The 27,616-nt window shown below is 42.2% G+C and overlaps 1 protein-coding gene across 3 annotated transcripts in view; it reads left to right on the top strand.

The window, feature by feature from the left end:
• The window catches only part of tm7sf3 (transmembrane 7 superfamily member 3), a 58,104-nt gene extending 30,866 nt beyond the window's left edge, over positions 1 to 27,238 (top strand). For all 3 annotated transcript variants that reach the window (XM_041216055.1, XM_041216056.1, XM_041216054.1), the window contains 9 exons: positions 5,279 to 5,399; positions 8,674 to 8,842; positions 10,246 to 10,423; positions 13,685 to 13,771; positions 14,554 to 14,634; positions 19,372 to 19,524; positions 19,753 to 19,850; positions 20,974 to 21,136; positions 25,681 to 27,238. In XM_041216055.1, coding sequence (XP_041071989.1) covers positions 5,279 to 5,399; positions 8,674 to 8,842; positions 10,246 to 10,423; positions 13,685 to 13,771; positions 14,554 to 14,634; positions 19,372 to 19,524; positions 19,753 to 19,850; positions 20,974 to 21,136; positions 25,681 to 25,943 — 1,313 coding nt within the window. In that variant the 3' untranslated portion in view covers positions 25,944 to 27,238. The remainder of the gene's footprint in view (positions 1 to 5,278; positions 5,400 to 8,673; positions 8,843 to 10,245; positions 10,424 to 13,684; positions 13,772 to 14,553; positions 14,635 to 19,371; positions 19,525 to 19,752; positions 19,851 to 20,973; positions 21,137 to 25,680) is intronic.
• Positions 27,239 to 27,616: the final 378 nt, after the last annotated feature.

Here is a 27,616-nt window from a genome sequence, read left to right as displayed (position 1 = left end):
AAGCTTGGCTAAAGCATTAAGTTTTCAGAAGGATTTCAACAAAGGAGGTGTGAATTTTAGGGAGAAATTTCCAAACCTGAAACCAGAGTTTGGAGGCATGGCCACCAATGGAAACAATGGGAATTGGGGGATAAACAAATGACCAGAGTTGGAGGAATGCAGAGTTCTTAAAGTAAATTGTAGGGCTTGAAGAGAAATGAGGGTGGTGAGAAGCTGTTAATTTAAACAAAATTAGAACTTTAAAAATGCCATTGAGTGATTGGGACCTAATATAGACATTGACCCAGTTAACTGGACTAGCCATATACTGTGGCTACAAAAATAGGTCAGAGGCTGAAAATGCTGTGGTGTGTAACTCACCTCCTGACTCAAAGCCAGTTCACAACTCCAAGGCACACATCAGGGATGTGAGGCAATACTCTCCACTTGCCTGGATGAGTGCAGCTCCATGATACTCAAGAAGCTTGACACCATCCAGGACAAAGCAGCCCGCTTGGTTGGCATCCTATCCACCTCCTTCAACATGCACTCCCTCTGCTGATGCACAGTAGCAGCAGTGTGTACCACATTCACTCCCTCTGCTGATGCACAGTAGCAGCAGTGTGTACCACATTCACTCCCTCTGCTGATGCACAGTAGCAGCAGTGTGTACCGCATTCACTCCCTCTGCTGATGCACAGTAGCAGCAGTGTGTACCACATTCACTCCCTCTGCTGATGCACAGTAGCAGCAGTGTGTACCACATTCACTCCCTCTGCTGATGCACAGTAGCAGCAGTGTGTACCACATTCACTCCCTCTGCTGATGCACAGTAGCAGCAGTGTGTACCACATTCACTCCCTCTGCTGATGCACAGTAGCAGCAGTGTGTACCACATTCACTCCCTCTGCTGATGCACAGTAGCAGCAGTGTGTACCACATTCACTCCCTCTGCTGATGCACAGTAGCAGCAGTGTGTACCACCTACAAGATGCACTGCAGCAACTCATCAAGCCTCCTGCAACATCATCTTTCAAACTCATGACCTCTATTACCTAGAAGGACAATGGTAACAGATGCATAGGAACACCGCCACCTGCATGTTTCCCTCCAAGCCACACATCACCCTGACTTGGAACTGTATTGCCATTCCTTCACTGTCGATGGGTCACCATCTTGGAACCCCCTTTGTAACAGCACTTGAGTGTATCTATGCATGGACTGCAGCTCACCACCTGAAGGGCAATTGGGGACAGGCAATAAATGCTGCCTAGCCAGTGATACCCACATCCCATGAAAAAATAAAAGACAACTGACCTTTGATTGAGCTAGTGAAGGATAAGAGGCTCACTATTAGAAAACTATTAGTCTGGAGGTGACCCCAGGTGCAGTATAAGATGACTGAGGCTGCTGGGCTGGAGACGGATTGGAAGTAAATGATGTTGGTGGTTTAAGAGGATGAGGTCAAGCTGAGCGTGGGTCAAACAGGCCAATGAAGTTACAAGCAGTGTGGCTTCATCTGAGATTGTGGCTGGGGTTTGGAGTTTGCAGTGCAGTCTAAAAGCCATGTCTTTAGTCTTCCTAGCTGACATTAAGGAAATTGGTGCTTAGTCCAGGTTGAATGTTGGACAGATGATTGAGATGGTGTGATGGAACTGGCCCTAAGCATTCATGTGGGAGCTGAGTCTCAGCCTGTGGATAATGTTGCAAGGGCCAGTGGTTGGTTGAAGGAGGGAGGGATGGAAAACAGATTCTGGGGAGGGAGTTGATATCTGTGTATGGTGAAGAGAAACCATTACCTGAGATGCTGGAAAAACCTTGCATTTAATAAAGCACCTTCCAGAATGCCAATATGTAGGCAACACAGTTTGTTTTGTAAATGGCAAGATCCTACAAACAATGCGATCTTTTTACGTGTTGAGGGGTAAATGATGGCCAAGAAACCACCATGAGCTCCATGTGCCTCTTTCAAATAGTTGTGGGATCTTGCATTCAGTGGAGCCTACATTCAGCCAAGAGCAAACAGGGTCTTGGTTTAACATCTCATCTGAAAGACATCTTTCCAAAGGTGCAGCACTCTCTCTGAATCAGCCTGGATTTGCTCAAGTGTCAAATGGGGCTTGATCCCTGAACCTTTTGACTGAGGGGAAGAGTACTACAAACTCTGGCTAGGATTGTTATTGGTGAGAGTGCAACCAAGTGAGCTTGGTCCCACTGAGTTTGACAATATTGTTTGACCATGTCAGAAGCTGCAGACTGATCTAAGAGGATGAGGAAGTGACCTTCACCATGATGAGTCTCAATGTCACTGATTTTGGGCCATATCTGTTTAGGCAGGGCAGGATAGAAATGGTGAGAAGGAGGAGCACCGATATTAGGTGGTTTGTGCAGACCAGAGTTGGGCTGAATTTTTGAGGGGGTGGATGTTGGTTTTAGCAAGGGGTCAGTATTTGAGGGAAAGTGTAGTAATCTGATGTGTAATATATCTTTTTAAGACAAATGTTGTAATGTAAGATCTTGATACCCAATAGCAGAGTAACGTGGGCTACCTCGGGTTAGAGTCTGAAGAATGAAGACAGTTTTGAGTTGTGAGCACAAGTGTAGCTGCTAAGTTCGTTTTGTATATAAATAGTGCATTTCTTCTAAGAACAGTCTACTGACCTTCTCTGTCTTGGTACCAACTTGGTCACCTTGAAACAAGCGTACATCCAGGATTCTTTAACCCCCACAAACCAGGGCACTGGATCTGACAGAGAGAGTTTACATCAGCATGGGGCTTGAGGGAAATTGAATAATCAATCGTGTTTAAATGCTGTTAAGAGAGGTATTTCTCATGCTGAAGGAGATTGGAGGTAGGCTTGGGGCTGGAGCAGGTGGCAAATCTTGATGATTGGATTGATGGGGAAGGGGCAAGTGCAGCAGAGATACCCCAAGCTGCTTCCGAGCAAAACTTGGGTCAGCACTGTCCAAAGCTTGTACCAGTGATGTTGGGATGTATGTATACTGACACCCCACATGTTTCTTTACATCCTCCTTTGCATAGAGTTGTTATTACTTCCCCTCAAATGAGGGAAATATTTGGTCAATTCATCATACACCCAAAAATCTAGGTCTTTGACCAGTTTTAAACCGGATCAATAGCAACTATATCCCCTCAACAAAATTTGTAGTACTGCTTGTTTACTTTTACCTGTAGCTAGTCTATGTAGTAGATGTGCTGTTTTCCCAAGTGATTGCAGGAACAGGAGGAGGCCATTCAGCCCCATGAGCCTGTTCCACTCTCATTCAATGAGATAGTCTGATCTGACCTAACTCCATAAACTTGCCTTGTCCCATATTGCTAGATGCTTTTTGGCTAACAAAAATCTCTTGCTCTCTCACTTGCTCGCATTTCAATTGAACATGAAATTTGGCCCTTTCAGCCTACTCCACCATTCAATAACATTATGGCTGATCTGGTTGTGGTCTTGCTCCACTTTTCCTGTCTGTCTCCCCCACAACCCTTGACTCCCTTGCCGAACAAAAATCTGTCTAACACTGCCTTTAAATTCAAAGACCCAACCTCCACTACTTCCCGGGAAGACCATTCCACACAACAATGGCCCATTGGGAGGAAAGGTTTCTCCTCATCTCTGCCTCTGCGTCCCCTCGTTTTCAGTCTCGCCCATGAGGGGAAACATCCTTTCAGCATCCACCCTATCAAGACCCCTCAGGATCTTGTATGTTTCAATAAGATCACTTCCCATTCTTTAAACTCCAATGGGTATAGTCCTAACCTGTTTAGCATTTCTTCGTAAGATGACCCCTTCATCTGTGAACGTTCTCTGACCTTCTAAACTGATTGTATGGAGACCAAAACTCTGTACACTAATTCCAGATGTAATCTCAACAAGGCCCTGTACAGCTGTAGTAAAACTTCCCTACTTGTTTATGACATTCCTCTTACAATAAAAGAAATTTCTATTTGTCGTCTTAATCACTTGCTGTACCTGCTTACTAACTTTGTGATTCATGTACTAGGACACCCAGATCCCTCTACCACAGTTCTGCAATCTCTCTCCATTTTAAATAGTATGCTGCATTTTCTATTCATCCTACCAAAGTGGAATTCACATTTACCCATGTTATACTCCATCTGCCAAATGTTTTTCCACTCACTTAACCTGTCTAAATCCCTCTGCAGACTTTTTACCTCTTGATAACTCACTCCCTACCTATTTTGGTGTCATTGGCAAATTTGGCTACAATACATTCAGTCCCTTTTAAGTCATTGATATAGACTGTAAATAGCTGAGGGCCCAGCGCTGATTCCTGTGGCACTCCACTAGTTACAGCTTGCCAGTCTGAAAATGATTTGTTTATGCCAATGCTCTGCTTCCTGTTAGCCAGCCAATCCTTTATCCATGTTACTCCCTACACCATGTGCCCTTATTTTATGCAGTAAATGTGGAAGGGTGTTCCAAACTTTACTGCCAATTGGGTAAAAAGTGTTTCCTAATCTCATTCCTGTAAGGTCTGGCTTTAGACACCCTAGTTTGGAGAAATAGGGTCAATTATATTCCCCTGTTTGAATTGAGTTCTCATGCGTGTAGCTGCTGCAGAAATTTGACAGTTACAAAACCCAATCTACATTGTGTAAATTATTAAATTGCTTATTTGCTGATCTATTTAAACTGTTAAGTCTGACAAAATGTAACTGCTCCATGTCATGAATTGATGTAATCTTAATGCTAGATTTGCAATCTTATCAGGAGCCCTACATGTTTCAAGCCTCTGTTGGCAACCAGAATAGTCAATTTCAAACTGTAGATGCTGAAAATCTGAGGTAAAATGAACATGTCCAGGCTTTGCAACTTTTTTAAAAAAAAATTAACAGTATGGGGGACAATGTTCCCTGGTGCATTCGCCATGGCAATGCTTTGACCAATCGGCACCCTTTACTCATACAGTACAAATTGTTGCTCCCCCTCAAATTTGGCATTCTTGTCTGTCCTGATGATTGATTGTAAGACAAAGCTTCAACATGCCTCTTTCAGCAATACTCTAGTTCTGTGCTACCAAGCAACTATTTTTACCCTGGCTTCTGAGTCAAAATTGTGGATTCAAGTCTCACACGGCCGACTTGGGCCCACAATGCAGGCTCCTAAAACTTTACTAGGTTATTACTAACTGCCCCTACAATCTACTAGGTAAATCCAAGATTTCTCCCCACTGCCTGATGGTGCTATTGCGTATTTAAGACAGATATGTCAGGAAACAACTCTTCCTACACTAACTTTCTTACAACTCACTTTGGCAGATCCTGTACCAGGTGGATGCAGTCTGGAGTCTGACTTAAATGTTGATACGAACGTGTACTTGCAGTACAACCAGTATGAAGTCACAATAAGTTTTCATCCAGCTAATATTGGATATGCAAGGTACAGTTAGAGTAACTGCAGTGTTCTCCATTCTGTTTTGCTTATCTTTGATCTAATGTTGCGCTTTTGCAAATGAGGCTTGCAAGTACATATTGCCTTTCATGACTTTGACATCAAAAGCATTTCAATCAATCATGAACAGCAGCCAATTTGTGCACAGCAAGGCCCCACTATGGAAAAGTGATAATGACTAGTTACAAAAACAGAAAATGCTGGAAAAACTCAGCAGGTCTAACATCTGTGGAGAGAATAACAGTTAATGTTTCAAGTCCATATGACTTCTTCATAATGACTAGTTAATTTGGTGATGTTTGGTTACTATACTAATCATAATTCTTCAAAATTATGTGGCATCTTTTGCGTCCCACCTGAGAGCAAATGGGGTCTCTGTTTAACATCTCGTTTGAAAGATGGTACCTTTGACAGTATGGCACTTCCTGAGTACTGCACTGAAAGGTCACCCTAGTTTATATGTTGTACTCCAATCTCTGGGACTCGAAACCCACAATCTCCCTGTTAACCAGTGAGCTGTGGCTGACGCACTGTTTCTGGGTTCAAAATGTCTCTTTTATAATCTGATTAAAACAGAGCAAAATCTTTCCATTTGGTTTATAAAACTCCTCTCTGACCCCTTGAGCCTGCTAATGAAAAGGTTGTGATCTTGAATATTGCTGAAAAGGGAGACATGCTGTTGAATCTTTTCATCTTGGACTCACCAGGGCAAATGCGAAAATGCCAAATTTCAAACAATTTATTCTACAGGGGAAAACAGGTGCTGATTGGTTGTTAAGTCGACTCTGGCCAAGGTGTTGTTATGACAAAAGCAATGGGGGACTATAGGGACCCCAAGTTCCCGGGTAATTCAAAAAAAGGTGCAAGGCTTGAACATGTTCTTTTTGTTTGCAGAGAACAGGTCCCTGTGTATGAATTTGTCACTTCTAGCAAGTGTAAATGAGCCACATTACGAGCTCCGCTAATTATCTTAAATTGGCTGTTAGTGTACTCTGATTTGTTGAGCAAGTGCTGGCCAATCGCAAAATTGCATGTACCAGACATTTTGTTTTGGATTTTGCAAGCGCTGGCTGGTTTAGTTCGGTCTGTACTACGAACAGCCAAAGGAACATGCTGTTTGATTTGATCAGCCAATCATTGGGATATAACAGCCTATGTACCGGGCATCACACCGTCAACTGAAATTCATACACTCTGCTTCTCAGCTGTGTGGTAGGCAGGATGTCTTTTTGGACTGCTGACAAATACCACTCGTGCCGCCACTGTATAGCAGCAGCGTGAAACAACTTGCTTAACCTGTTCAGATTTGAGATACTTGCTATTCTAGGGTAATTTGATAGATTGGGCACTTTTCAGGTCTGAAAGTGGAGAGCTTTGGCCCATTTGCCATTTTGTTCGACGTGTCTCACACAATGATCGGGATAGCAGAATTTGAATAGTGGGTTAAGTGTTGTCCCTCCTGATGAGGGCAAGGTGTAAAGCTTCAGTGACATGTCTGTCTTTTTCATCAATTCTGTACTGCCAAGATACTCTGCTTCCAGAGTAGGAAACACCACCTGGACAGTGAGTGCAAATGAATACGTTGGTTTTTCTTTCTTCTGGAGGGATAGTCATCTTGATCTACAAACCAGGGGCTCCTAATTGTCAAGAATTTAAACTGATTTGAACACCAGGAAACAATTAGGGATTTTTAAAAAAAAATCTGAAACTTTCATAACTGACCTTAATTATCAGAGTAGATGTAGCATTTGTGTTTATATATTGATGGAAATTTAGGTGACAGCAGGATTGGATCTGGAATGATTCATCTCTTGGGAATGTGTTTTTTCACTTTATTTTTAATGCTCCAATAACCCTGAGGTGTGTCGTTTCTTTAAAAGTAAAAAGAAACGTAGCACTAATCTGTTTTTGTCTGTAGTCAGCACCCCTGGTGACTGTAGGTCAGTTTAAAGTCCTGCCTCTGATTTAAATTAGATTAGACTCTTGGCTTGTTTTAACTAAATCTTGGTGCTGGCTCCATTCCTCCTCCCTGCTACCCCCACCCCCCCAACCTGTGGTTATCGAGGGGTTAAGCTGGCTCTGATTTTAGCAGTGCTGGCTATCCTGGTCTGGAATTGCCGCTCACAAACTGCAAAGGGCTTGCTTGTGGTGATTTCTACAGTTGAATAGCCAGGTGAGGTTTGTACAAGGGGCAATGGATGTGTTGAGGTTGGTAGGGGTGGGCATGAGGCAGTGGAAGGTCTGTAATGAAAAGCAGCAGTGTTGAGAATTCACCCCATGAATCCCTTTTCTTTGTCTGCAGCAGTCATCTGTGGACCAGAAACTTGAGCACAAAATCCAAGCTGACAATGTGATACTTGGCATGGTTGTAGGTGCTGTTTTTTTGGTTGTTTTGGATTGGATGTTAAACCGAGGCTGAGTGCCCCCCCTGGGTGACACTGTTGAAGAGCAGGGTTCCCTAGGAAATATTTATTCCTCAACCAACTTTTTTTTTTTTTAAAAATAGTAATCTGGCCATTATCAAATGGCTAATGTGAGATCTTGCTGGATGCTATTGGCTGCTGTATTTCCCACCTTGACAATATCTTACACTTCGGCAGTTGACTACATTGCTTTGGGACTGAGGATGTGAAAAGTTCTATATAAATGCAAGCCTGTCTTAATCCAACCTTTTTTATTTGGGTTTACCCTTTGGCGAAATCCCATCTTGTGCTGACCCTGAACTTGAAGATGAAGGAAACTGCTTCATTCTCCTGATTTGAGGATGTCTTTGTTACTTGAACATAAACTGATCCTCTTCTACTGATTATTGGTGGAAACATACAAGCCAACTTGATGAATAACACACTGCCATGTAACTTTCACCACGGAATGTCACCAAAGTTACATACTGTCCGCAATAAACATTGTGTTAATTGCTATTGATTTTCACAAACTGGTTTCCCTCTTTTCAATTCCCAAATTGTTTATAGAGATGAAAGAAAGATATTGTGGTCAAATCCTGTTATTCCCAAATAACTGACTAATAGCTTAAATGAATACATTACCACATCAACAGACACCTGCTGTGAACTGTGTACAATCATATGCAATTTGTGGTAAAAATCTGGTAAATTATGGCTTGAATGTTGACTGGAATGTATCCTTATTTAGCCTGAAAGTGTGTTTCAGATTGGTGATCCCTTTTTAATGAGACAAAGTGGAAGCAGCTGTGTTTTTGTTTTCTTGTTCGAAGTAAAGGCAGGAAGTGTCTTTGTTATAGGGGAATGGTTCCACCATTGTGTGACTCTGCTGGTGAAGTGCCCAGATCACGACTTCAATACGATGTCTATCAGTATTTTCTACCAGAGACTGACATGACTGAAAAGATCCTCTTTGCCTCTCTTCAGAAGATGGCTGAGGTACAACATGTGGAAGCAAATGGAGTAAAGGTATGAAAGAGTAACATTTCCCGTCCCCTCCCTTTTTTTGTGGTGAATGAATTTTTTTATCATTCATGGCTGAAGATTGAGTGATTTCAAAAGAGTACTTGGATTATGACTGGCATAACATTTATCATTCTCTAGATGGAAAGTTCACAAATATTAAATATTGATTACTTATGAAGTTTGTGGTGCATGCTGTACAAGTTTCTCCCAGCAACTTTGTAACATACTGTAATTTAGTGTTGGATCACAATTTGGAATATTGCCAAAACTGCCAGTGTAGAATTTATAACAGGAACAACCCATTTAGCCCAACAGGTTCATACTGGTGCTGTGTGCTCCAAGGTTTTTTCCCCTAACCCTTGTTAAGATACCCTTCCATTCCTTTGCCATAATAACACCTCTGTTCCCCTAGCCCGCTCCTTATGGGTGAAGCTTCTCCTGAATTCCTGATTGGATTGATTATGGCCTCTAGTTTTTAGCCCTTAAGTGGGGAAAATCATCCGGATGTAGAGCAGCAATGATCCAACGTTTCTGAATTACAGCTAATATTGTGATGATCACCTGATTTGTCCGTGGACAGATTTGATTCTCCAGAGTTATTTGATATCAAACAAATATCTGTTCAATAAACATTACAAAGCTTGCCTCTGTCTACCTGAACGTTGTCTTCCAACCTCCAACCCAACACTCAACTTGGTGCCTATAATCTGATTAGTATGGAGCCACTCTTTCTCCAAATTAGAGGAATGGAGGCACCATTGTCAGGGCTGGCATCCTGTGTCCTGCTTGAATTCGGCAGTTCTTGGGGCTGGATGGGGGAAGAGGGAGGAAGATCAGTGTCATTTTGTTTCCTTTGGGCCTGGGGGAAGGGGTTGACAAGTCTATCCCAAGACACTTGATGCTCACATCACATTGGAGAAAGCTTTTCTCCAGGCTGCTTGCTCCTGCACAGGACATGAGAGAATGTCCAAATTTCTCCTACCCTGTCTCATGCCTCCTGACTCAAATCTGCCATCTTGCATCCACTTCATGACTTTTGAATGAAGATCTCTTGTAAAATTAACTCGTGACTTCCCTGGACCTAAAGTCAAACTGTCTGATTTGTTTTGATCCACAAGTATTCTGTTCCAGTGAAAATAATTAATTAGTTGTGGAATGGGAGTTAGACTCTCGACCTTGGGTGCTACCAGCCCAGTCAAGCTGGTTTGTGGACTTTAGAATAAATGAGTGACTCGGGTAGTTAAATTAAAACAAATGATAGAATATATATCACAAATTGAGCTAGAAGTCTGCTTTACTCAACAGTTGGAAGCTGTTGTATTATCTTCATGATAGGAAGTGAGCTTGCTTGTGGTTGAAACTGTGTACCATGACCTATTTTCACTGTTTATTTTCTGTTATTTCAGCTTTTTAGTCTGGGCGCACAAGATCAGGCTAGTGTAGCTGTATCCTCAATACCTGGCCAAGGGGTGATTTATAATATTATTGTTAAGGATCCAGAGATGAACACATCAGCAGCTTATACCCCTGCCCATACATATGGCTGCAGCTTCACAGACAAGCTGGACAATTGCTACACTCAGAGTAAGTATCAAATTGTTCACTTGGCCAATGGCTTGAAGAGCTTCCAACGTTTAATTGAATCTCTAGCTGGCTGTAACACCTATATTTTAGCTAAGAGAAGGAGATCTAGGTTCCTACTTTCCTGCCTTTCTTCACTTTTTCCCTTCTTGTCAGAGTCATTGGGGTGGGGTGGGGTGTGAACCTGCTTATATATAAGCTTTCAGGACCTTGATGACCCAATGCACTTTGCAGCCAATGACGTTCGTTCTTTTTTGAACTGTACGTGGCAGCCAATTATCTCTCTCAGCAGGTTCCAAAACTGCCTTCCTTTCCTCCTCTCTCCACCCTCCTCCCCCCGCCCTCCATTCTCCTCTCCCTTGCTGATACTGGTCTCCTTTGGAAGCTAGCTCCGCTTAGGGATCTCGACAGCTGTTTTGCCCCTACACTTCCTGTTAGGCAATTACTGGACATTTCAAATCTCCCAAACTTCAGGCAACATTTTCAGGCTAGCAAGTTCCCACATTTCAAGGCAAGCTCAGCTTCAATAAAACAAAGGATGAAGTTTACAAGATAATCTAAGTGGTGAATTTGATCATTGATGCTGGGAATTTGGTTTTGCACAATTTAATAACTGCATGAATTTTATTTACAAAATTAACACTTTTTTTATTCTCGTCCTAATTTCCAAAAGCATTCCATGTTCCGAAATCTTGAGTGCAGAAAGAGCCCCTATGGCCCTTTTTTTTGGTTCTGCCAGTGTCAATGCTTTATAGTAATTGACAATAGTGGCATGTTTGAGGAGCATGAGGCCATTCAGCCCTTTGAGCCTGTTCCGCCATTCAAACTCTGCACGTGCACAATGAAGGCAGTGATGCCATCAAAGCAGTGTTGGGGATTTTTGAAGTCATTTGTTCTCACTCTCCCTTCATCCCCGTTCCTCCCTTCTGCAGCTCTGGGGAAGGTTGGGAAGTCCATTCCAGGCCAGTTGCGTTAGTTGGCAGAAGAGCCCCTGGTGGAATAAGCGGGAAGATAATTGTTCTGTTATTTTTCTTTTGATAATGATGTGCAGGTTTAAGTGTTCAGCTTTGTTCTAACTGCCAGCACTGGTCTCTCTCGAGACCGAACCTGATTACGAAACTAAAGTAACTGTGCTGAATTGCACAGAAATGCTGTCCTTTTAAAGATTTGCCTGATGTGCTGTCCTGATGTGGTGTTATTTAGTGCTGAGATCTAGTGTTAGTTAAGTGAGCAGTATTCCAGAATCACAGAAGCTTAACAGCACAGAAGGAGGCCATTCAGCCCATCATGCCTGCACCAGCTCTCCAAATAAGCATTGACCTAGGGCCATTGCCCTGCCTTTTCCCCGTACCCTTGCACATTGGATGATTATTTGAATAGAAACAATGTCTCTTGAATGCTTCAATTGAACTTCCCTCCACCACACTTCCAGGCAGTGCATTCCAGACCCAGACCACTCACTATGATTTTTCTCACGTCACGCTGCTTTTGCAAATCACTTTAAACCTGTCCCCTCTTGTCCTTGATCCTTTTTATGAGTGGGAACAGCTCATAAGTCAGGAGTGTAATGGAATTTGTACCTTGTAGGTGGTGGACAGGCTTTGGGGAGTCAGGAGTCAAGTTAACACTCTGCAGAATTCCCAGCCTCTGGCTCTTGTAGCCGCAGTATTTATGACTGGTGAACACAATGTTGATGGTGGGGGGATTGTTCATGTTAATCTTTAGTAACTGAATACAAATTGCTTGGTGATATGAAGTCATTGGATACAAAATACCTTCTGGTGTGTGCCAACTGGGAGAAAGCATGGATGATCATCCTTGGAAATATTGACTCTCATTGATTGCAAATATATATTTGAGTTTAATTGCTATGTGCAGTTCTCTCTCGCTATGGCCTGTGGATAAGGATTTTGTTTGATTTTGGTTCAAATCAGTTGACTCATTTTCTAATACTCCTTGGTGCTGAATTCTTGTTTCAACTAGCAGAAAACTTGCCAAAAAATGTTGCTGCGTGTGGTAACAGTTCAAAGGTCCCTTCACCTTTGTAGCAGAGATCAGGTGACCAGATTATATTATTACACTTAAGACTAATGTTTTCCCGGCCCTGCTCCCTATTGTCCCACTGAGGGGCAGAACTTGTGCTGTAACTGATAAGGTTATGACATGGTTCCAATTGATTTTACACCTTATGTATGTGCAAATTTAAAATTTCTCTAATGCTAAAATGTGCCCAAGTTATAATTGAGAAATTACAGACCAAAAATGGCAAGGAGCTTGTGGGTATCTTATGTCACTTATTTTGTCATGGTCAGCATTGTGAAGTTGAAGATTCTCCTGGAAGTCCAGTATGAAATGAGCAGCCATTCAGTAGCAGCAACATGGCAGTGAGAGCTGTTAATTTAATTTAATTAGCACACATTTTCGCACCACATGTCAAACAATTGAGCTTGTAGCACAGAGAATGGTGTGGCAACTCCAAACTGGACAGTCTCTCATGAGACTGGGAGAAGCAGAAAGGGTTAGGGAGAAGCTCGACAAGAACAACTTGCATTTCGATAGTGCTTTTTAAACATACAATGTCCCCAGGCCCTTCACAATGTTATCAAACATTAGACAGTGAGCCACATGAGGATGTTGGGTCTTTTTTTTTTTTAAGGGTTGGGAGATTTGGGGAGGAACTTCCAGAACTTTGGCCCAGAGCAACTGAAGGCCCAGGTTCCAATGGTGGGACGAATTGGGGATGTATAAGAAGCTAGAATTGGAGATTGGATGAGTGTTGTAGGCTGTGGGGTGGGCAGGTGTTTAGGGTTGTGGGCTGGAGGGGGTTAAAGACTAAAGTTGAGAATTTTAAAATTGATATGCTGCCAGATCAGAAGCTTGGGTTGTGCAGCAAACATGAGGATGATGGGTAGACAAGACTTGGTGTGACTTGGGATGCAGGTAGCAGTTTTGGATGAGCTGCAATTTGTATAGGGTGGAAGATGGCAAATCAGCCAGCAGACCACCAGAATAGTCAGTCTAGAGATAAGGCATGAATGAGTTTTACCGTGAGATTGGCTCAACCTAATTCTGTTCACCATTGTTGATAACATCGTCCAGATTGGTTTGCTGATAGGTTTGTGACCAGGTGCCTCTAGATACGAGGCTGTAATGAATGGTTAGTGTTGAAATGTTGCTATGTGTAGTATTTAGCTTGTACTCGCTCACTGTGTGGGGAACTCTGCAATCATCCATCCTCATTGGCATTTTTCATTTTTTTTTTAGAACGAACTTCAACAAAAATATTTTTTGTTTCTGTCGGGCTCATTGGATTATTTGTTTGCTTCTTCGGGCATAGATACCTAAAAACAGGTAAGTTCTCGTTCTGTTGTGGAATGAGCTCCATCTTTTTACAGGAGTTGGGTTTTTCCCTGAAGGTTAACTTGTGCAGTACGGTTGCTTCAGGCAGTGATATGATGGTTAGAATAAACAATGCAAACATTTTCCTTTTCTGGAGGGAGTGGGTTAACTGGTCTAAACAGTGCCCTTCACTTCTGGTTTATTTTGTTCACAGTAACTGTTCAGTTTTGGACTCTGCACCTCAGGAAATATGTATTGGCTTTTGTGCAGATCCACCAGAATGGTACCAGGGTTAAGAGGGTTAAATTTTGAGAACAGTTGCACAGACTAGGCTGGTATTGTCTTGGGAGAAGACTTAATGCTAAATATTTGAAGGATTTGATAGGGTAGCTAAAGATAAACTACTTTCTCTGGTGGAAGGAGTCTAGAACAAGGGGCCAGAACCTTAAAGTTAGAAGCAGGCTGCTCGGGGGAATGTCAGGAAGTGTTTTGTAGAAAAGGGAGTGGAAATCCCCAAAAGTCTGTTCCTGGAGGGGAGGAACAGTTTATGGGGAGTCTAACCACCAGCCTAGCTTGGGCCAAATGGCTAGTTTCTCTCCAACAGATCGTCTATTTCTGTACCAAGTCTTAAGACACAGATTTGTAAACAGGTTAAATGCAGATTTATTTTTGGAGAATTTATAAGTCCCAGCTTTTCATCAGACGATATCGAGCAGAAAAGGCATTGCTTATAGCAAGTTGCAGTGGCTGTAGCCTTTAGGTCTCTGAGTGAAAACCTTTTTTGTATATTACAGAATTATTCTTCATGGGGTTCATTTTCCTGGGATTTCTGTCCTTCATTCTTCTTGTACGAATGCTTGTGCTGGATTATGATGGTAAGTGAATTAAGGAATGATATAAGCAGGCTCCTGTTTTGCCTGCAACACATGAAGTTTATACAAAAAACAGAATACATGGACAAAAGTGTTTTTGTAGATGGAAAGAGGGGAAATATGAACATGGTCCGTTTTTAAAGTGGGTTCAGGAACAGAAGTTTGTGTTTACACAAATCTTTGAAGGTGGTGGGGTAAGTTGAAAAGGGTGTTTTGTATTTTCTGGGGTGCATGAGATTCTTTGTTTTATTAATGGAGTTGAAAAGGAAGCTATGCTAAACCTTTTTCTCTTAGAAAAAGATTAGGGCTGGTTCTGCCTCAGCTGGGATATTGTGTTCAATTCTGGCCACTGCACTTTAGGAAGGATTTGGTAGGGTAGCTAAAGATAAACTACTTTCTCTGGTGGAAGAGTCTAGAACAAGGGGCCAGAACCTTAAAATTAGAAGCAGGCTGCTTGGGGGAAATCTGGAGAAGGATGTCAGGGCCTTGGAGAGGGTGCAGAGGAGATTTTCTAGAATGGTACCAGGGATGAGAGACTTCAGTTATGTGGGGAGACTGGAGAAGCTGGGATTGTTCCCCCTAGAAAAGAGAAGGTCAAGGAAAGGTTTAAGAGGTGCTCAAAATCATGAGGGCTTTTGATAAAATGAGAAAATGTTCCTGCTGGTAGCAGGGTTGGTAACCAGAGGTCAAGTGAAGAAATACTTGACAGATTACAATCTGCGTTTTTATATATATATAAAAAAAAGAGACAAGTCCAACCCGGCCAATTAACACCCCATCAATCTACTCTCGATCATCAGTAAAGCGATGGGAGGGGCTCATCAACAGTGCTATCAATCGGCACTTGCTTAGCAATAACCTGCTCACTGATGTCCAGTTTGGGTTCCACCAGGGCCACTCAGCTCCTGATCTCATTACAGCCTTGGTTCAAACATGGACAGAAGAGCTGAACTCCAGAGGTGAGGTGAGAGTGACTGCCCTTGATATCAAGGTTGCATTTGACAGAGTGTGACATCAAGGAGCCCTAGCAAAACCGGAGTCAGTGGGAATCGGGGGAAAATTGTACACTGGTTGGAGTCATACCTAACACAAAGGAAGATGGTGGTGGTTGTGTTTGGAGGTCAATCATCTCTGCTCCAGGACATCACTGCAGGAGTTCCTCAGGGTAATGTACTCGGCTCAATCATCTTCACTACTTTATCAATGATCTTCCTTCCACCATAAGGTCAGAAGTGGGGATGTTTGATTGCACAATGTTCATGACGACTCAGATACTGAAGCAGTCCATGTCCAAATGCAGCAAGACCTGGACATGCCACTTGTCACCCCAAGCCTGGATCAAGTAACATTCACGCCACACAAATGTCAGGTAATGACCATCTCCAATAAGAGAATCCAACCATTGTCTCTTGATGTTCAATGGCATTACCATCAGTGAATCTCCCACCGTCAACATCCAGGGGTGACCATTGACCAGAAACTGAACTGGACTAGCCATATATAAATACTGTGGCTACAAGAGCAGGTCAGAGGCTGGTATCCTCTGGCAAGTAACTCACTTCCTAACTCCCCAAAGCCTGTCCACCATCTACAAGGCACAAGTCAGGAGTGTGATGGAATACTCCCCACTTGCCCGGATGAGTGCAGCTCCTAAAACGCAAGAAGCTGGACACCATCCAGGACAAGGCAGTCCGCTTGATTGGCAGCACATCCACAAACATTCACTCCCTCCACCACTGACGCACAGTAGCAGCAGTGTGTACCATCTACAAGATGCACTGCAGGAATTCACCAAGGCTCCTTAGACAGCACCTTCCAAACCCACAACTACTACCATCTAGAAGGACAAGGGCAGCAGATAGATGGGAACACTACCACCTGGAAGATCCCTCCAAGTCAATCACCATTCTGATTTGGAAATATATCGCCGTTCCTTCACTGTGGCTGAGTCAAAAGCCTGGAACTCCCTCCCTAACAGCACTGTGGGTGTACCTACACCACATGGACTGCAACAGTTCAAGGAGGCAGCTCACCACCACCTTCTCATGGACAACTAGGGATGGGCAATAAATGCTGGCTCAGCCAGTGACACCCACATCCTGTGAATGAATAAAAAACTTGAAATGGTCATAAAAGGTGACTCAACAGTAATTTTCAAAGAGAATCTGATAAATGCTTGAAGGGGGGAAAAAATATAGGGCTATAGGAAAGAACAACAGAGTGGGATTAACAGATTGCTGTACCATTGAGCTAGCACAATAGGCTGAATGGCTGCTTCTGATCATTTCAATGGTCTGGAATCTAAAATGCACAAATTGGTTGAAAAGCATTTGACTTGAGAGGCATTAGTTCAGTTAATGTTGGTGCAAATCAAAATGAAACTTGGTGTCCTGTACTGTATACCAATTGTACACTTAAATAGGGAGCAGAACTTAGTGGTGTTAACCTGAGTTGGTCTGGGGTGAGTTGGTAGTTCTAGTTGAAGCTGATCTTAATTATTTCATGGCTGCTTTTTAATTTCTACACAGGATCTGACTACATTGCTGCCTTAGGCAGAATACCAACACTAATCAATAATCAAATATCTGAATAGTCTTTGTGGGGCACTAATTGCCTATCTGGATCCCTGTCTGAAGAATTATTATATTGCCAAATTGAAGGAACTTGTATTTATATTAAAACTTTTCCTCTTCCCTTCACATTGTAATTCAGTCAGAATGGTTACAGACAGGAGGAGGCTGTCTGGCCTGTCAGTGCCAACTTTCTGCAAGAGCAACTTGCCTTGTGCCTCCCCCTGTAGATAGGCTGAATTCTTGCAGCTGCTCAAGTCTGCTCGCCTATTTAATTGAATCATCACTGATCTTCATCTCGATCCCAAACAAAAACAGAAATACCTGGAAAAACTCAGCAGCAACCACACCTCCACTTCTCTCTCTCTCTCTCTCTCTCTCTCTCTCTCTCTCTCTCTGCGACCCCCCCCACCCCGCCCCAACACCTTAAACCAGCTTATATTTCAACTCTTTCTTGGACTCGAACTCAAGTTCTGTCGAAGGGTCATGAGGACTCGAAACGTCAACTCTTTTCTTCTCCGCCGATGCTGCCAGACCTGCTGAGTTTTTCCAGGTAATTCTGTTTTTATTTTGGATTTCCAGCATCCGCAGTTTTTTTGTTTTTATCAGGGGTGAAATATAAGCTGGTTTGAGAGGGGTGGGGGTGTTTTTGGGACAAAGCAGCCACTGATAGGAGATAACCAAAAGATGTCACAGACAAAAGAACAAAGACGTGTTGAAGGTGGTGATATTATCTAAAGGAATGTGCTAGTTAAGATTGGAGAGCAGGACAAGTAAGGTACAGATAGCTCTAGTTCTGCTGAAGGGTCATGAGGACTCGAAACGTCAACTGTGCTCTTCTCTGCTGATGCTGCCAGACCTGCTGAGTTTTTTTTCCAGGTATTTCTGTTTTTGTTTTGGATTTCTAGCATCCGCAGTGTTTTGTTTTTTTTTCATCTCTATCCCATTTACCTGCGTGTTTTTTTTAATATATAAAAGTACATTGGTGTGCAATAGAACACCTGTGATGTGTATTGCTTGGGTTGTCCTTTGATGCCTTGATCTGATCCACTTAAGTAAAGTGGAGCTCATCTGTTTCATTGTAGCCTTGCATGAAGTGAGAGAAAATTTGTGGAATTGTGCATCTCTTGCTGATAGAAGGGAAAGCCTTTCATTTAGTGCATCAGTCTGGAATTGATTTTGGATGAGTTCCTGAAGCTAAACTGAAGCCCTGCCAGGAAGATAGTCATGTTTATTAGAAATTATTTGTGCCTGTGTACCTACAAGCAGCAGATCTGAAGGCTCTGATGTATTAGGGTTGAAATGTTAAGCAGGTAAACAGGGGTAAAGGGAAAACTTCCATTTTTAAATAAACTGGACTAGATTTGCTTTCAAAGGAGGGGTGAAATGTGTCACCTAGCCAGGTAAAATTTAGAAAGTGTTTATTTTCCCACAGATTTTTATTAGAAAAAGTCCAAAGACATAGTGAAACAAAAAGAATTTACATTCAAAAGGGAAAATATGTATGAAGGAGGGTAAGTATGTGTGAAGGCTGTATGTAAGGGTAAGCATTTCTAGGACCTAACAAGTGTGAAAAGCCTTCACCTATGCCTCAAGCTGCTGACTACAAAGAACTGAAGTTAAGGAAACTCGCTTTGAATGGATTGTCAGGGCATCATTTCTTTGCCTGGGTTTTTAAAATCTGTTGTCTTGTTGCCTTAATGAAAGTCTACGGAGTTGGATTACGTATGGAATTTGGAAGTTTTACAGTAGTAATTCGTGGACATGCATGTGCTTAAAATCATTTCTTAATAAATGTTTCTTCTAGTTTTGTAAAAACCTATAAGACTTACTTCTGAATTCAAGGCACGCATCTCAATTTACACAAATTACAAAACAAGTTGCAGCAGTTGTTTTCAAGTTTCCCTTTTTGGGATTTGAACAAGTTGGCCTTTACCATCGGCTGTGCCATTATGAGCCCGACTTATTCCCTGCTCTCTTCGCCCCACCCCCACCCATTTCTCTTCATGTACACTCCCCTGCTCCCCTCTAATGCAACAAAGTCAATTGAATCTGATGCTATTCTAGAATTTAAATCCAAACGCTTTGTCTTGTTAACACTGCATAATTAAGTCTACATTTTAAGTTGATGCATAGTCTTCATTAAGAACCCTCTTTTTTGTTTCCTCAGTGGTTTTGTGTCTGGTAGCAGTCATGGGATGTGTCGGTGGGGGTTTACTGGTGCTCTGCTGGTGGCGATCTGGCTCTGTTGCATTCTGCATGATCATCGTTGGGTTGGTGCTGGGATTTTTGCTGTCATCTTTGATCTTCTTTACACCATTGGGTGAGTAACCAGTCTATGAAAGACTGATCTTTAAAATTAAAAAAAAACTTGATTGTAGGTAGTGTTGAGCCAGTTTGAAGAGTATTACTTAATTGGAAAAATCTTTTTTATTTCTACATTGAGGATTTCTTTATAAAAGTTTATCTTAATGCTGCAATTTCAGTTTTCATCTGTTAAAATAAATTCATGAATTTTGTGTTTATGGTTTGATAATTTTTTTTCTTTCAGGAAACATCAAAGCCTTCGATAATGATGCTGTCTTCTGGGTGTCCTTTACAAGTGTGATTTTACTTGTGTATTTGATATTCTTCAGCTGTCCAAGACCAGTGAGTTCCTCCAGTTATACTGGGCAGTGAATTTGATATCCTTGATGACTTAACATTGCCTAGGTTTTCTTTTGAAAGTAAACTTGCTAATTATAGCTAGAAAATCTAGGATGAAGAAACTTTCACCTTGAGTAGGACTAAAGTGGGAGAACCAAGAGAAGAAAGTGGTTTAAAATGTCTCCCCCCCCCACCCCCCACTCCTGATTACAGATCAAGTAAGATTAGTGTCCTCTCTGGTCTGCTGACCATGGGTGGTACCTTGATGAAGTAATTATTCTGAAATATTGAGTCTTAGCAATAGATATAGAACTTAAGAAATAGGAGTAGGCCATTCAGCCCCTCAAGTCTGTCCCGCCATTCAATAAGATCATGGCTGATCTGCCCCAGGCCTCGACTCCTCTTTTGTGCCAACTCCTCATAGCCCTCAACTCCCTGATATTTCAAAAATCTATCTACCTCATTAAATACTTTCAGTGATCCAGCTCCACAGCTCTGTGGTGTAGAGAATTCCAGATATTCACTATCCTCAGAATAAATTCCTTTGCATCTCCGTTTTAAGTGTCTCTATATTCAATGTCCCCTGTTTGAGATTCTCCTCCTAGTGGAAACATCTTCTCAACATCCACCCTGTCAAGCCCCCTCAGAATCTCTTACATTTCAGTAAGATCACCCCTCATTCTTCTTACCCTAATAGATAAAGGCCTAACCTGTTTAGCTGTTCTTGATAAGTCAACCCCTTCATCCCAGGAATCAGCCTAGTGAATCTCTTTTGAACTGCCTCCAATGCCAGTATATCCTTTCTTAAATATGGGGACCAAAACTGTACACAGTACTCCAGGTTGATTGCAATAGTTGACAAATCTATCCCTATCAACGTGTCTACAACAGACCTAGACATGAAGTGAGGGAAAAATCCCCAGTGGTGCAGAACTTTGGGAACCAAAGATCCAAAATCAACTGTTTCTCCTGAGCTACGTTACACTCACCAGCCAAGTCTCAAATTACTCTAGAATTCCATAAAGGAATCTCACTAGTACGCATTGCTACAGCACATTGGTGAAAATTGAGGTTTTAAATGCTTTGCATGTTTCGGTGTTTTATTTGTTTTTCTTTCCGTTTTTAGTTGAACATAACGACATGTGGATTTGTTGGTTCCTACGCAGTGATCCTAGCAGTTCATAACTTTGTGTACACCAGCCTTGCCTACATCACACTAAACATTGTCAAACGAGCAGTTAATGACCATTTCAACACTCTGTACACAAACGTACTTTTCCAGATGAATGGTAAGTGTGGAGATGCTGCTTTAAAGTCGTGTGTAACAAAACCTTTTTACCAGAAGGTCACATTCTGATGGAACATAAGAATTCCTAGCTTAAGAAATGAGGGTCCATATGGTGGGTCTACTGTCTTGGTAGTCTCATGATGACGGTTTGTCTGAATCCTGTAATTTCCTAAATTCAGTAAGTTCCATTTTACAAAATGTTTTAAACTTGGAGCAAAAAAAGTCACGAGGAGCGAGAGTGCGAGAAACTGTGGGTGCTGGGCCTCGAGTTGGGCCAGGTGGCAGAAGGCCTGGTTGAATCAATAAGCTTTGAGAAGGCTTTTAAAGGTGGGATAGGATAGTGGTAGTAGTGTTAAAGGGCTTCAAGAGTCGGGCTAAGGATGATCAAGGCTTGGCTATCAACAATAAAGGGGTGAGGGAAGGTAGTGCACAAGAGGTTCTTGGGCCAGCAATAGAATATGCTTCAGGTGTTAGTCTTGGTTCTGTGGGTAGCACTGAGTCAAATCACTTGTAGATTCAAGTCCCACTCTAGAGTCTTGAGCATATTGGTGCTTCAGCGCAGGACTGGGGGAGTGTGACGCTGCTGGGAGGTGCCATCTTTTAGATGAGGTATGAAATCGAGGCCCTGTCTGCTACATAGGTGGTCATGAGGCAGAGGGTTAAAAACTAGGCACATTCCCAGGAGCAGTTGAGTAGTAAAATCAAACCAAATTAGACTAATCATGAAAGGCAATTGAGTAAAGGGGAAGCAAGAAAGATCGGGGATGAAGACAAATAGGAAACATGAAGGCTGATAGTAAATTTGTTTAAAAATCCTGTTTTCAGTTGGGACAAACAGGTTGAGGTAGTGAATTAACTGAGTTAATGGGACTTGAGTAGGAGGAAGGTCCTGACAACATGCAGCCTTGGTTAGGGAGGAAATAGTTGCCAGGACAAGAGGCGGTTTGTGGCTCTGTCCATTGAACCCTTACCTCTGAGACAGAATGCTCCAGGTTGAAGTTCCACTCCAGGATGGCTTCTCAATGAAAGAACCCAGCCACTAGTGCAGGCGGGTCAGCATGTATCAGTGCCAGTCCCCAGCCTGGATAAATGAGGGTTGGCATTAGGAAGGGGCACCCATCTGTAAAAAAAAATCACCTGCCCAGCCCGAAAACATTGGTTGTTATGGACGAAGATGAGTGATCAGCCAGCATTATGGAGACCCCACGTAACACAAGAAAAGCCAAGAGGGGTGACAGGACTGTAACCTTACACACATCCTTGAAATTAGAAGGACTAGGAGGCTACCAATGGAATACCAACGTGCTCCATGGGCATTATTAAACAAAACGTGACACTGAGCCTCGGAGATATTAGAACAGGTGATGAATCTTGGTCAAAGTTGGGTTTTGAGTGTCTTGAAGGTGGTTAGGTGTAAAGGCTGGGAATGTAGGGGAGGAGTTCCAGAGCTTAGGAGTCCAGGCAGCTGAAGGCATAGACATCGATGGTGGAGTAATTAAAATCAGGGATGGTCAGAGGTCAGAATTAGGATATCTGAAGGCTGTAGGGCCTGGAGGAGATTAGACATAGGGGAGGGAATTGAAAACAGTTGAGAATTTAAAAATCCCACAAAGTATGTCTCCGAGCATTGGTGGGTGGGGTGGGTGATAGGAGAACAGGACTTGGTGTGAGTAAAGGCACGGGTAACAGTTTTGCATAGCCTCAAACTTCTGGAATAGTCAGATCTTAAAAGTAATGAAGGCATGGATAAGGGTTTAGTAGCAGATGGACTGATGTGGAAGTAATTTGGGTGACATTGTGGAGGTGGAAATGGGAGCTCTTGATGATGGCTCAGATATGTGGCTGGAAGTTCATCCCTGGGTCAAATAGCACACAGGTTGCAAACAGTCTGGTTCAGTCTCGGTTGACAAGGTGAGGGATGGAGTCAGTCAGTAGCTGGTGAGTGGGGTTTGAAAATGATGGCTTCAGTCTCCCAATGTTTAATTGAGGAAATTTCTGCTCACCTAGACTGACATCAGACGAGCAGTTTTGCTTGATTTAGAGACAGTGGAGGTGGTGGTGAGGTGGAGCTGGGTGTCGTTGGCATTCATATGAAGTGTGGCACTCTTCAGATGTTGCTAAAGGGAAGCATGTAGATGAGAAATAGAAGTGGGGGATGGGGAGCAAGGATAGATCCTTGGGATACTGGAAGTAACTGGGAGCAGGAAGCGAAGCCATTGTAAATGATATTCTAGCTATGATTTAGATGGATAAGAATGGAACTAGATGAGAGCAGCCCCAGCCAGCTGGACAGTGGTGGTGATGTGTTGGAGGATGGCATGGCCAACAATGTCAAAAGCTCCAAGTAGGTAGAGGAGGATTAGAAAGGAAAGTTAGGGGGAGGTGGTGGCGTAGTGGTATTGTCGCTGGACTAGTAATCCAGAGAGCCAGGGTAGTGCTCTGGGGACCCGGGTTTGAATCCCACCACGGCAGATGGTTGAATTTGAATTTAATAAAACTAAATGAAACCATTGCCAATTGTCATAAAAACCCATCTGATTCACTAATGGGAAGGAAATCTACTGTCCTTACCTGGTCTGCAATATGGCTGACTCTTGACTGCCCTCTGAAATGGCCTAATAAGCCACTCAGTTACATTAATCCACTTAAGTCTAAAAGCAATGGAACTGGATGGACAACCTGGCATTGAGCTTAGGCAGAGGCACCAGAAACAACAATGGCCTTCGCTGTCACTGGGTGAAAATCCTGGAACTCCCTCCCTAACAGCACTGTGGGTGTACCTGCACCACATGGACTGCAGCGGTTCAAGAAGGCAGCTCATCACCACCTTCTCAAGGGCAATTAGGGATGGGCAATAAATGCTGGCCCAGCCACCGACTATCCCCTGCCCCCCACATTCCATCGATGAATTTTTAAAAAAGTCATTTGTGACTTTTAAGAGCTGTTGTGGTACAGTGCAGGTGCTGAGACTTGGAAGGATTCAAAGGTGGGGTTCAATTTGAGAGGTGACAGAGGAGGAAAAAAAATTCTGTAATCATAGGCAACCTTTTATAAGGGGAGCCAGCTTAGTTTGCAAAACGTGAACCAGGTTTGAAGGCTTGATGTATAGCTTGTTTGACAAAGGATGTTTTACAGGAGACTTGCTGATGTGAAATTAGTATTGGTGTGGCATGAACAAAAAGATGGACATACAGCCCTTAATGTTTTTTTCAGGCTTAAAGGACAATGATTGTGGTACAGCATGATTGCAGTACAGTTATGGGACACTATCAACTTGCAGCTGATTTTAATTAAAGAAACTTAAGAACATTAATAGGAGCAGCAGGAGTAGACAACATGGCTCTTCAAACCAATTCTGCTTCCCTGCCCATTCTCCATATCCATTGAATCCCTGAGAGCTCATCAAAGTCTGTCCCAGCCTTGAATATACTCAACAGTGGAGCATCCACACACCCTGGAGTAGAGAATTCAAAAGATTCCCAATCCAATTGGATGAAGAAATTTCTCCTTATTCCAGTCCTAAAATGATTGGTCCCTTCTGAGACTGTGCCCCTGTCAGAATTTTATTTCAATGTGATCAACTCTCGTTCCTCTAAACTCCAGAGAATATAGGCCCAATTTACTCAGCATCTCACAATAATAGGTCAACCAACTCACCCCAGGAATCAATCTAGAGAACCTTCACTGTACCACCTCCAATGTAAGGATATCCCTAAATGTGGAGATTGAAACTGCACACTGTATTCCCAGATGTCATCTCGCCAAAGCCCTGTACAATTGCAGCAAAATGTCTTTAGAAAGATACAAGTGATGAGACTAGGTAGACAGATGAGATGAACATTAGAATGTTTTATTGGTACATAACTCTGTCCATCAAGTGTACCAGTAAAGTGTTAAAGTATTGAATATTTTTATTAAGAGGGAAGGAAGATGGGAAGAGACAAGTATCTTTAGATTTTTATAATGGGAGTAATCTATATAAAAGCAGGGGGTTAGTAAATTAAATTGGTTGGGTGGTCCAGTTTTGAGATCTGACTTCAGGAAGGATGTTAGAGCCAGGCAGAGAGAGCAGGAGAAATTAGATTTAATTAGCCTGTTTATTTTTTTTTGGCCGTCTAATATCCAGATCCTCTTGAGATATTAGATCATCCCACTGCAGTCGAACTGATTTCTAATTTCACTGAGCAGAGTGCCATCACTGGCTTTGAGTGCAGAATCATATCATGGATATACAGATTTAATGATTTACAGAATCATAGGTGAGATGAGAATTTATGTAGAGTTATGATCTGGTATGTGCTGTCTGAAAAGGTGGTGGTGGCAGATTCAATCCCTTTTTTTAAAGGGAATTGGATTTCTACTTGGAGATAAAAATTTGTAGGGCTATGAAGAAAGCAGAGGAGTGGAACTAATTGTTTAGCTCTTTCAAAGTGAGCACAGGCAGAATGGGCTGAGTGGCCTCTTTGCTGTAGATTGTGTACATTTTCATCATGACTTGCATGTTTCTCCTTGGTTTGTGTTGTAAATATCTCTTTTCTAATTCAGACTATATTTTAATATCTGTGTGGGTGGTCTTGCTGGTGAGTGGAATCGTGTTCCAGTTTCACCGTGAAAAGGACCAGCCCAGCTTTCCATCTAATCCATACCAAACCTGGAAACGCGAGAGGCAGCGTCGTCAAACTAACATCTTGGATCCCAGTCACCACATTCCTCCAATCAAGGATCGGATGAAGAGTGCGCTGACTGATGTCAAACAGCTCTTTGTGAAACAGCAGCCAGCAGGTGAACAGACCCCATTGCTCCTATAGACTGCAAACCAAAGCCACTGAGAGCATGGCTGTCTTTCCCCTTTTCTTAATATAGCCATAAATGAAGATTTTGTACTGATCTGCCAATTCACTTTTTGAATCGGGAATCCAAATGGTAGGCTTTCTTACAGTACTTTTGTTATAAGAAGTTTATTTTCAATCTTTAGTGCTGAAATCCATTGGATTGCTTCAAAGGATTAATTGGTCGTATCTTGTAACCTGATATTAGGCTGAACTGAGACTGGCTGTTTAATGGTCATGAAAACTGCACTGAATCTTATTGAGAACATTTTGAATTTCAGGTTCACGTTTGGAAACCAGTTATAATGGTGGTGTTATGAAACTTGTACTAGATGGTGTTCTCTTTTTTGGTTATTTGCACATTGGTGTGGTTTTTTTTAGTAGAGAAGTGTCTAGTATATCCTGGGGGAAAGTGAGGAAGTCAGTCCTTCTAAGGATTCACATTTGTCACTGTTCTAAGAACTAGTGATATCCAAACACTGAGCTGTTGGGTTTTTATGTAGTCAAATTCAAGACTTGCACAGTGCAATGCACATTTAAATACCTCATTGAATTCTCAAGCAAAATTTCTGATCTAGAAATTGAATATTGTTTACAACAAAACTGGTTTTCTGGAAAGCTTTGTTCCACTGTATTCACTTTGTCCTCGTAATAATTTCTGGGAGGCTATTACCATGTGACGTGTATTAAAAATTTGGTACTAGAGGCTTCATAAATGAGCTAATTTTGGCTAAATCAAAAATAATCATGCAATAGATTTCTTCAACTAAAGATTCTGGTGCCCACAGACCTGATGAGTGATCCACTGTAGCCTGTTATTTACTGTTATGAGGTGCTTGGATAAGTCAGAAACTAAATGGTTTCCCTTTCCTTCCCTCCAGTAGCTTGGCTTAACTTAACATGACCAAAGATTAATTGGATGGGGAAAGGGAAATAATTTTACAAATGATGCATTGTATTGTTGGATTTTATCTCCACTGAAATAATTTGAGAAGGTTTCTGTACTGAAAATGATTTGAATCCCAGCTCACAGCTGAAGATGTTAAAATAAAAGACATTCATTACATGCCCTCCTTGCAGTGAATCTGGGTTACAACTGAGCGTGACTGTGATACTGATCAGGGTGTATTCTAGAATTGGGAATGCACACATTGGTGTAGTGTGAATAACGCAAATAAAAATTATTTACAGACTGGAAAAAGTAACACTTGCAGCAATGGCTTGTATTTTGTACACATTTTATACTGTGGATATGATTAAAATATTTAATACAATTGTGGCTGAGTTTTAATGGTCTTGTCTTGTCTCCTTCACAAACAAGTAATTTACACTTAGCAACTTTCATAACTTCCTGACTGTAAAGCACTTTGGGACAATGGCTGCCAATTTGTGCATAGCAAGGTTCCAGACAGCTCCTTGAACCAACAGCTACTGTCTCCTAGATCCCTCCTGCCCACCTGAGGGCAGATAAGGTCCCTGCTTAAAGTCGTCCCCAAAGAATAAAACTTTACTGGGGTATTGTGTTGCTACTGTGGGGCTTTGCAGTCCTCTGCTTGTTTTTTGGATCAGGCTCATTAGCTGCCAAGTCTTTTTATGCAGGAGTTTGTGTTAAAGTATGGTCCAGGTGGTTCTTGTGCATCAAGCAGTTAATT

The sequence above is a fragment of the Carcharodon carcharias genome, chromosome 21 (genome assembly GCF_017639515.1).
Source record: "Carcharodon carcharias isolate sCarCar2 chromosome 21, sCarCar2.pri, whole genome shotgun sequence".
Taxonomy (NCBI): Eukaryota; Metazoa; Chordata; class Chondrichthyes; order Lamniformes; family Lamnidae; genus Carcharodon; species Carcharodon carcharias.
Note: the sequence above shows the minus strand (reverse complement) of the source record. Positions and strands in the feature narration are given on the sequence as shown.